Source organism: Cajanus cajan, chromosome 4 (genome assembly GCF_000230855.2).
Source record: "Cajanus cajan strain Asha chromosome 4, NIPB_CcT2T_4, whole genome shotgun sequence".
In the NCBI taxonomy this organism is placed as follows: Eukaryota; Viridiplantae; Streptophyta; class Magnoliopsida; order Fabales; family Fabaceae; genus Cajanus; species Cajanus cajan.
In genome coordinates, this window is record NC_138520.1 from 22,808,883 (window position 1) to 22,820,672 (window position 11,790).

At 25.7% G+C, this 11,790-nt stretch overlaps 1 protein-coding gene across 1 annotated transcript; it reads left to right on the plus strand.

The window, feature by feature from the left end:
• Positions 1 to 3,853: 3,853 nt before the first annotated feature.
• LOC109787910 (glutamate receptor 2.5) lies at positions 3,854 to 7,871 on the plus strand. The gene is made up of 4 exons (XM_020346506.3): positions 3,854 to 5,236; positions 5,405 to 5,699; positions 6,330 to 6,730; positions 7,249 to 7,871. Exons 1-4 carry the CDS (start codon positions 3,968 to 3,970, stop codon positions 7,675 to 7,677), a joined length of 2,394 nt encoding a protein of 797 aa, XP_020202095.3. The 5' UTR covers positions 3,854 to 3,967; the 3' UTR covers positions 7,678 to 7,871.
• Positions 7,872 to 11,790: the final 3,919 nt, after the last annotated feature.

An 11,790-nucleotide genomic window follows, 5' to 3' on the forward strand; every position in this document is an offset into this window, starting at 1 on the left:
AAAATTAGCAGGTTTCCTGCGAATTTTTTTGCAAGAAATTCTACAGAAATATTTTTTACGAAAAAATTAAAGAAATTACTATAAATTCTATCAATAATTCTGCTCACAATGAATTCATCCAAAACATTTGTTTCCATGCCTCCAATACATAATCTTTTAAATTATAAGATTGTAGATTATAAACCTAACACTCAACCATACAAATCAACTTGTAAGGCAAGTGTTGCCCCAATTTATATACTCTTTAATTGTTTTATTTTCAATTGATGTAAGACTTGAATTTTTTTTTAAATATTAAACTTATAAATTTAAATATTTTTTTTTTTATTTTTCCTGTGGATTAAAATTTGCAAGAAAATCTGCAGGAAAAGTTACCTGTAAAATTTTTCTACCATTTAGTAAACATTACTTGCGAATTTATTTTTTGCAAGAAAATATACAAGAAACAAAATAAAATTCTTACAATATTTTTTGCAAATTTTTACTATGGAAAAAAATTTCTATGTTCATTAAAATTGTAACAAAATTTATAAGAAATATCTGTAAATTATTTTTCACAAATAAATTCACAAAAAATTTCTGTGAATATGTTTTTACAAGAAAATTCACAAAAGATTTCTACAAATATTTTTTTTCTTTCAAAAATTTGCATAACAATAACACTTTATCCTTAATTATTTGAAAACTCTATTATGAACCATTTGCAAGGACATATGTATTACTAATCCTATGGGTGCAATTGTCCCCACTAAAATTTCAATTCTTCTTAACATATAATATAAGCACAAGTATACGGACGGATCATCAACTTACTATGGGAGCAATTCCCTCCACTAAAATTTAAATTTTTCTTAAAATAATATATAAATATTAATATATTATATTACTCCCCCTCATAATAGATATTTTAATATTATAAAAAAGTTAAGTTACAATTATTTTAATATGGTAATTTCTACTTATTTTTTATTCTTTTATTAGCCTTTTATATCTCATTCTCTTAAATAATATTATAATATTTTAAACATTAAATTGCTTCTTTGTATAACAAATTCATTTTCTATATTTAACAAAGAAAAATTGATTCATTTCTTTTTAATTTTATCTTTTCAAATATTATTTTGTTTAATTTTATTTTTCTAATTTTTTTCTTGCTAAGCTTTTGACATTATATAATCAACTTAAAAAATATTTCATAGATGTTTGTTCTGACATTTCATTTTTAGAAGAGTTTAATGATCGTGCATCGTTAGTGTAAAATTTTTTACACAATCAACCAATCGAAAATCAAAATTTGTATAATCTTTCAAAATGTATAATTATTGTAAAAGTCAATGAATTTATCATTAATGGTGAATTAAGATTAGATGACTATGTAAAATTATTTTACCCTATCAATGTATCACCATTAAACTCTTTTTTAGAATTAGGATATGGATTAATTGTCTTTATATGAAGTTTTTAGAGACAAAAAAAAAGAGCATCTAGTATCACCATTGATGAATTTGCTTTTAGAATTAGCTTTGATACGGCTAGTAACAAACAACTATATAAGTTAAAAATGTTTTTTGAATATCATCAAAAATCAAATGCAAACTATATCGAAGATGAATGTTTGAATAATTGTTCAGTTACTTACATAAATAGGAACATTTTTGCCAATATTAAAAATGAATTTTTTTAAAAAATTTTCAACATAAGAATATTCATAAAGAACAATTACAATGTATATTTATACTTGCAATATTATTATATATTATTATTGTTTCTAATTTATATATATAAATATTATTTTCACTATTTAAAATTTATAGTTCTATCACTAATCATTTGTAAGGATGTTATGGTAAACTTTTTAAAAAGTAGTGTAGTACAATTTCCTCGAAATTTAGAAGTATAATTGTAATTTACTTTATTAGTTATTATGCTACCACTCTTTATATAAATAATATATAAACTTTTATATATATATATATATATATATATTATTTTTTTTTAATTCTTATAAAATGAATTCTTTATAATATATAAACCAATTGATTTTGGTGATTGTAATATATCACGTAGGATGTGTAATCTCCATGAATTCAAAGTAAAATGTTTTGATGGTAAAAAAGCAAATCTAATATTCTTGTTCCGAAGTTCATGATTTTGTTTGGTACAAATGAAATATTGCAATACAATATGAGAAAAACTATGTAAACATCTTGATTTTACAAAAAATTCAAACAACACCTATCATTTTTCTCTTTTCCTCTCTTCCAGCTACATTCTATCCCCTTTCATTCTTTACATATTTCTCATTCCTTCTATCCACGGTAGAAGCTAAATAGCATGAAGTAGGCATGGGACAATTCTCTTAGGCGTGGTTTCTTACACGATAAATTTTTTCATTCATAATCATGATTTTTAAAAATCATAAAAATTTGTTTGGTTAGTGATAAATATTTTTGAAAATATTTATACATATTATCTAAAAATTATAATTTTTTATTATATTAAATAATGAAATAAAGGTAACAATGATAGTTTCTTATACCACAATTTTTTTTATTTCTATGAATCATGATTTCTGAAAATCATAAAAATTTGTTTGGTTAGTGATACATATTTTTTAAAATATTTATAGATATTATCTAAAAATTAATAATTTTTATTATATTAAATAATTAAATAAAGGTAACATTGATGTTTTTATCGCATTAAAATTTTATTTTTATCTTAAAAAAATTAGTTTCTCACCTTCCCATAAAAACCTGTTTAAAAAATATTTATGAAAAATAATATTTCTAAAAAATGTTATTTTTTAAATAATAAACTATATAAGAAAATTAACATTTTCAAACCTAAAGTAAAAGTAAAATCTTTTCATGTATCAATGGTTTACTTATAATATTTACTTTCATTTCTCTCCTTACTAATATATTTATCAAGAAACTATTTCATTACAAGAATGCTTGATTTTAGAGTCGGCCAAAAGCCGATTCTAAATAATAAAAATCGACATAATATGATATTTATTGTCAATTATTCGTTGATTTTTAGTTGATTCTAAATAAGTTGATATAAATTTTTTGTGTCAATCAAGTTGTCAAAAATGATTTTTTTTATGGTCGATTTAATTAGTGTTATTGTAGCTGACACTAACTTAATAATTTTATTTTTAAATTTTTTATTGTTGGTTAAGTCGACACTATGTTCACACTAACTTAATAATTTTTTTTAATATTTTTATTGTCAATTAAGCCGATACTACGTTAGCATTTATTTTATTTTTTTCCTGATCTTCTTTTTCCAGCTTACTTTTTATTCATTCATATTTTTTTAGCATAGTCGAGACTTGATCTTGGACCCTCGATATGTTAACTTGATAACCAGCTGCACCACAACACATTATACGTATATAGGATTAGAAAAATTATCTTTATATCTCTCAAAGCATGTATAATATCGAAAAAGCCAATACTATTCTTTAGATAATCGTCGATTTTTTTTATACTAAATTTAAATTGAGTTTAGTATCGAAAAAATCGACGCTATTCTTTAAATATAGCGTCTACTTTTCTGACACTAACTTAATTTAAATTAGTATCAGAAAAGCTAACAATATATCTAAAAAAAATAATGTCAACTTTTCTAACACTAAACTTAATTTAAGTTAGTATAAAAAAAATCGACACTATTCTTTACATATAGCGTAGGCTTTTTCGACATTAATTTAAATTAAGTTAGTGTCAGAAAAGCCGACGCTATATTTAAAAATAATGTCGACTTTTTCAACACTAAATCTAATTTAAATTGAATATCGAAAAAATTGATACTACATCTTAAAATAGTGTCGACTTTTCTGACAATATTTAAGTTAATTATTAACCGACTCTTATTTTCTGCAACTATTTCAATATTTTCTTGTATACTGTTTAACAATAAAACAATATAACCCTATTATGCTTTTATAAATATAGTTATGGATCTAGCACAGAGAAAGCAAGTCTTAGCCATCATAGGAACAATAACTCACAATGAAGCAACTCTGGCCAGCGAGTTAAATGGCACCATAAAGAAAGTTCCTATATTGTCTCTAACTTCTCCCGCAGCCAACACAAAATTATTATCCCCTCAATTGCCACACTTTATCCAAATTGGCGATGATATCAAGATTCACATGCAATGCATCACAACCATTGTAGGAGAATTCAAATGGCGAAAGGTGACATCAATCTATGAACTTAATAACGGGTTTTCCTATGATCCAGGGACATTGCTTGGCCTCACTTATTCTCTTCGGATTGTTGGTTCTGAGATTGATAACCATTTAGCTTTGCCTTCCTTGTCCTCTTTATCAGACCCAAAAGCTACCATTGAAAAAGAGCTTCATAGGCTCAAAAGCAAGAGTAACCGGGTCTTCTTGATTGTGCAATCTTCTTTGGAGTTGGCTAACATACTTTTTGAGCAAGCAAAGCAAATGGGTTTGATGGAAAATGGTTGTGTGTGGATTATCCCAGATGGGGTTGCTAGCCTTCTTGATTCAGTTAACTCGTCTGTTATCCTTCACATGCAAGGAGTTATTGGATTTAAGAGACACTTCACGGAAACAAGTGAGGCATTTAGAAGGTTCAAGTTCAAATTTCGGAGAAGGTTTGCATTGGAGTTCCCTGAAGAAGAGAACATTAACCCAAGTTTCTTTGCATTTCAATCTTATAATGCAACCTGGGCTATTGCTCATGCTGCAAGAGAATCACAAGGGAAGTTTAAGTTTAATCTTGAACAATTATTCAGAAATCATCTCTCCAACAATAGTAAGTTACAACAATCACATGCATTCAATATAATTAATGTGATAGGTAAAAGTTATAGAGAGTTGGCATTATGGTCTCCAGCACTAGGTTTCTCCAAGAACCTAGTTAGTCAACAACTAACAGAGATAATGAAGACAAATATTACTTCAAATAGTGTTTTGAGTACAGTTTATTGGCCTGGAGGCTTACAATTTGTCCCTAAGGGATGGACTCGCAGCACTGAGGAGAGGACATTGCAAATAGGAGTACCTACAAATGGTACCTTTCATGAGTTTGTGAATGTCACACATGATCAGAACAAAAATAATACATCTATCACTGGTTTCTCAATCGATGTCTTTAAAGCAGTTGTTAATGCTTTGCCTTATGACTTGAAATACGAGTTTATTCCCTTCAATGGGTCTTATGATGAAATGGTAGAGCAAGTCTCCAATAAGGTATGGTAGCAATTAACTAGTTTGGCTAGTTAATATAGAGGACTAGTTTATTATTGTATTATGAAATTGTTCCAAATTTTTATATAAACCAAAACCTTTTTTTTTTTTTTTTCTTTTTAGAAAGCTTCTTTTGCTTAATACAAATCTAAGTTTTTATTTCTTATGTAGACATTGGATGCTGCTGTCGGAGATACAGCAATAATGGCATATAGATATCATTTAGTGGACTTCTCACAACCTTATGTTGAATCTGGCCTCGACATGGTGGTTAGAGAGCAATCAGCAAAATCAAAAACATGGATCTTTTTGGACGCTTTCACAAAAGAGATGTGGTTGATGATGGCAACCTTGCACATTTTCGTGGGATTTGTCATCTGGTTGATCGAAAGGCAAGTTAATGCAGAACTACAGGGATTCGGGCCCATGCTTTGGTTTTTAGTCACTGTAATATTCTATGCACACAGTAAGTCCTCTAACATGAATTTCAAGTTCAAAAGAGTAAATTTCATAGCTAATAAACATCAGTATCAATTGTAGACCAAAACTTCGGTTAGGATTATGATATTGTCCTTTGATTTTATCCAACTTCCATAAAATTTGTCTTATGAATCTTTTCAAATTGTATAACTATAATATTATCTGGATAAACATTTTGATAAGAACTTGTATAAAAAGTAAATAACAAATAAAAATAAAATAAAATTATCTCGTAAGTTAAAATTAGATTGTGTAATTAACTTATACATAAGTTAATTTTAATTTAAGAAAAAAATTTATTTTCTTATTTTTTTTTTATCATATAAGTATTTATTGAGAAATTTATTTAAATAAAATTTAAATGTATTTGGAAACCTTCTTTCTCCAACATGAACTAACAATACACCCAATGACAAGGTAATATTGCTTTTATATTTCCTTTCTTGAAAAATGTGAATGTTCCTTCAAAGGGTGATCCAAACACATGTAATAAGAAGAAAACAAAACTATAGCACTATAGACACATATTTGTAAAAATTCATGGAGAGATATATCCATGTTTCCTTTTGAAAAGCCAATCACTAATTCTTGGTACATTTATAAATCTAATATGCAGGAGAACCAATTACAAGCCCCATGGCTAGAGTTGTTATGGCACCATGGTTATTTGTGATCCTCATTGCAACTAGTACTTTCACAGCAAGTTTGACTTCCATGATGACCATTTCGCAACTAGAGCCATCTATTTTGGATATCCAAACCCTTCAGAGAAGAAATTCCCCAGTTGGTTGTAATGGAAATTCATTTGTTATAAAGTATTTGACTGACGTACTAAAATTCAAGCCTGAGAACATAAGGAAATTTTACTCCATGAGTGATTACCCTGATGCCTTTCAGAACAAGTATATTGAAGCAGCTTTCTTTAGTGTGCCTCATGCTAAGGTCTTTCTGGCAAGGTATTCATGCAAGGGTCTAATCAAAGCTGGGAACACCTTCAGGCTTGGTGGCTTAGGTTTTGTGGGTCTCTCTCCCTTAATTTTATTGCACGATTTTATCACATGTTTGATAGTAGTGAAAAATTGGACAAATCCTAAAGAAAATTTCAAATTAGAAATTCTTAAGATATGTTTGGATAAACTTTTTCATAAACACTTTAAAGATGAAAAAAAAATGATATAAACTTCTTTATAAAACTAAAACTAATTTAAACATAAGTTAAAAATAAATCTTTTGAGAAATTACATAAGAGAGTTTCTACCAGTTAATTTATGCTTAAACTAATTTTAATTTATAGAAAAAATTATTTTATTTTTTCACCTAAAAGTACTTCAAGAAAAGTTTAGAAAAAGTATATTAAATGTCAATACTTCATAAACCATTACTTGAATTCCTCCGGTTTTCACTCTACCAAACTTAAATACTTAATTCACAAGACATTGCACATTATTTGTTTTCTTTTTTTTTTAAAAAAAAAAGGTTTACCCTATTTCTTAAAATTATCTTAACTAGCATGTACATTTTGGGTGTTTGATTAGGTATTTCCCAAGGGTTCTACTCTGGCTACCGACATATCCGAGGCATTGCTGAAAGTGATAGAGAGTGGAGAAACCGAACAACTTGAAAAAGATATGCTATCAATAGGAGGCAATGCAAAATGTTCTCCTTTAGAGAGCAGGGCAAAAGATGGGTCATCCACAGGATTTCAGCCTTTCATTGGCCTATTTTGTATCTGTTTTAGTGTTGCTATTCTGGCATTGTTATATAATATGGTTTGTTTGGTCATGAATAATCTAGAGATCTTCACAAGCTACATACATGTAACATTAGCACAATTAAGGAGAATATGGAAATGGACAACCCCATATTTTGTTCGGAGCTGTTCAAGACTCCAACCAGGGAGTACGAGGAGTGTAATTGCTGCCACAGTAATAAGAAATGAAAAAGAGACAGTCATTAATAGTTAGAAAAGCACGGTGGTTGTTAAACTTATTGATGTAGTATTATTGGCTGGCTTCCTAAGCTAATAAATTTTCAAAATCTTGTAAAACAAATGTTTCACTGCCAACGATTTAAAGGATTTGGACTCACATTTTCTCTTGGTGACTATAAGATGATTTGAGACACAAAGATAAAGAGGTTTCTTTATAGAATTGTTGAAGAGTAATCCATGAATACAGTGGAAAGGGAACATTCAATTTTTCTAAAACGAATAAAATGTATAAAAAAAATTTCAAATCCTATGTACCTCTTTCTTTCTTGTTTTCTTCCCTTGCTAATTAAAAAAAAAAAAAAAAAAAAAAAAAAAAAAAAAAAAAAACGCATTTTATCGGGTACTAAGGTACATTTGCAGAGGAGTGAGAAATAGACACTAGTGTGGTGGGTTTTTATCGAAATAAATTAAAAAAAATTAATAAAATACACGAATTAAAAAAAAAATTATCAATATAAGTAATTTTTGACGCGTGACAGAAATCAAAGTTGGCCGTGTTCCCCATCTTCTCTCTCCTCCTTTCTCTTTATAAATTCAAACTCTCTCATTCTAACCCTCCTTCCCTTTTTCCTTACTCTCACTCTTGTAAGTTGTATAATTTATTTTTATTTATGATTTGTTATTTATTTATTTATCTTTTAGATTAATTTTTTGTATTATTTTGCAGGTTAAAAAACACATACATTATTTCTCCATTTATTTTTGTAAATAAGTTATAAATAAGTATATAATTTATATTTTTTAAAATACATTGTATATTGTAAAATTAAGAAATATAATATATGTGTTTAAAATATATGTAGATAATTATCTGTTAATTTAAAAATAATTTTTAAAATTATTAAAATATATTAAATTAATTGAAAATATGTATTTAATTGAATACTATAAATGTGCCTAATTTTGTTGAATATGTGTATATATTATTTAGTTATGTAATTGTTAAAATGATGAAAGACAATTTTATAAAATAATGTGAATATTTTGGTAATCATTATGAAGTTAAATTTTCTTTAAAATAAACAATTTAAAAACTTAAATATTAAAATTATATAGTTTAAATTTAATAATTGAAAATATGTAATTAATTGAATATTATAAATGTGCTTATTTTACTTGAATGTGTATATATATGATTTAGTTATTTAATTGTTAAAATGATGAAAAACAATTTTATAAATTAATATAGATATTTTGGTTATCATTATGAAATTAAATTTTATCTAAATTTAAAAAATTTAAAATCTTAAAAGTAAAAATGATATAGTTTAAATTTAATAATTGAACATATGTATTTAATTGAATATTATAAATGTGCCTATTTTACTTGAATATGTGTATACATGATTTCGTTATTTATTTGTTAAAATGATGAAAGGCAAATTTATAAATTAATGTAGATATTTTGGTAATCATTATGAAATTAAATTATATTGAAAATAAAAAAATTAAAAACTTAAATGTAAAAATTATATAGTTTAAATTTAATAATTGAAAATATGTAATTAATTAAATATTATAAATGTGGCTATTTTACTTGAATATGTGTATATACGATTTAGTTATTTAATTGTTAAAATGGTGAATGACAATTTTATAAATTAATGTGGATATTTTGGTTATCATTATGAAATTAAATTTTTGTTAAATTTAAAAAAAATTTAAAATCTTAAAGGTTAAAATGATGTAGTTTAAATTTAATAATTGAATATATGTATTTAATTAAATATTATAAATGTGCCTATTTTACTTTAATATGTGTACACATGATTTAGTTATTTAATTGTAAAATGATGAAAGACAATTTTATAAATTAATGTGAATATTTTGGTAATTATTATGAAATTATCTTTAAAATAAAATAAAAACTTGAAAACTTAAATATAAAAATTATATAGTTTAAATTTAATAGTTGAAAATGTGTAATTAATTGAATACTATTAATATGCCTATTTTACTTGAATATGTGTATATACAATTTAGTTATTTAATTGTTAAAATGATGAAAAAAAAAATATAAATTAATGTGGATATTTTGGTTATCAACATGAAATTAAATTTTATTTAAATTTAAAAAATTTAAAATCTTAAATGTATAAATTATGTAGTTTAAATTTAATAATTGAATATATGTATTTAATTGAATATTATACAAATGTGCCTATTTTTCTTGAATATGTGTATATATTATTTAGTTATTCAAATTTTAAAATGATGAAAGATAATTTTATAAATTAATGTAGATATATTGGTAATCATTATGAAATTAAATTATCTTTAAAATTTAAAAATTATAAATTATAAATGTAAAAGTTATATAGTTTAAATTTAATAATTGAATATTATGTATTTAATTTAATATTATAAATGTGACTATTTTATTTAATATTATAAATGTGACTAATTCAAATAATACAAATAGAATTTAATTTTCTTTATACTAACATTGTAAAAAAAATTGCACTAAACTAATTAGAGCTGGTAAAAAATTTATTTAGTGATAAAAAATCAAATAATTTGTTTTATATATTAATTTATGATTGGACAAGAATGTCCATAATGCATGCCTATTATAATATGGTATCTCTCCAGATTTTATAATATCTAAATATTATAATAAATTATATTTTTTCAGAAATGTCTCGTAAAGCAATTGATTATGTGTCAAACAGTGAGAGGAGCAAGAAATTATTCGCTCAGAGGAAGAACTGACACATGAGTGACGCATGTCACGGTGGAGAAAGGCTATGACGGCCCAACAAGTTGTTGAAGCTAGAGAACAAGAGTCATTGCCTTCGTTGTCACCCTCAACTCCTAGACTTGGAGATGATAATGACGAGGAAGCTTTTACGTTATGTAACGTTGCCCCTCTTATTCCTGGACCTACTGGTTTGGTCCAAGCTGCCTTGAGGAATAGGCAGTCTGATAGTCCCTTACCAACACAATAGTTTCCGCCTGATACTAATCGAACCATGAACATGGTGTTCAACACTAACCCGTGATGTTATTCACTTCATTACGTGAAATCTAGAGGTTTGTTGACATATTAAGTTTGGTGTGTTTAAATTTATTCATGTAATTAATAGAAAGGTTTTCATGTTTTATTAATATTATAGGCTACCAGAAGTCACGCCATTGATTTATATAGACCATAATATTGAAAAAGTTCCAACTGTTGTTGCTTTTGTGGACTCTATGGCCCCAACTAGCAACGAAAATTTTACTATTAACTTGAAGTTATGATTAGTGAATGTGTTATAGATTAAAAGATAGTTTTTTTATAAATAATTTCAAATATTTATTTCAGGACCCAACTAGAACGATTGGTGCTAGCTTATATTACAAAGCTAAGCAGCACCCACAATATGGGGAAGACATTGTTGCCGATTGTATGTTAGTTTTGAAACAAGTATTATTTGTTATATAAGATGTTCTCATATGTTATTTAGGTGTTGAATTGATTATGTTTTTTTCTTCTTCAAATTTGTGTGTTTGCCCCAACCTATCAAATTTAATTTATGAAGCAATGATTATTCTTTAACAATTGTATGTTAATTTTTTTTACAGGTTATTCCCAAGGATATTTGATTCAGTGAGCAAAAAATTATAGTATTTGAGTTTTAGGTTGTTTTGTAATTTGGATAACTGTAATTTAATATTTTATTTGGATTGTAAAATTTTAATTTTTTTCATTTTAATTTCAACAACTTTATTATTAATTATTGATAAAATTGTGCATTTTATTTAGTTACATGTATTTATTGTTGTTGTTCTTTTTATACTGTAATTATTGTTGTTAATTTTATAATTATTGATAGCATTTGTTGTGAATTAGTTGTTATAATATTCATATGAATGATAAAAAATCTAATAAAGCAATGTGGTATTTATAGTAAATATATGGTCCTTCTAGTTATTTTTAAATAATTCGTAGAGGTCAATGTTGAATTGATGGACCTCATATTATTTTAGTATTTTAGTGTCTCACATCTGCATATAAATATAAGAGTATGTGTGTGTTTTGGGTTTAGACACTTGAGAAAGAATAAGCTTCCATCTTACTTCCTCATCAACTTAAGATAGAAAT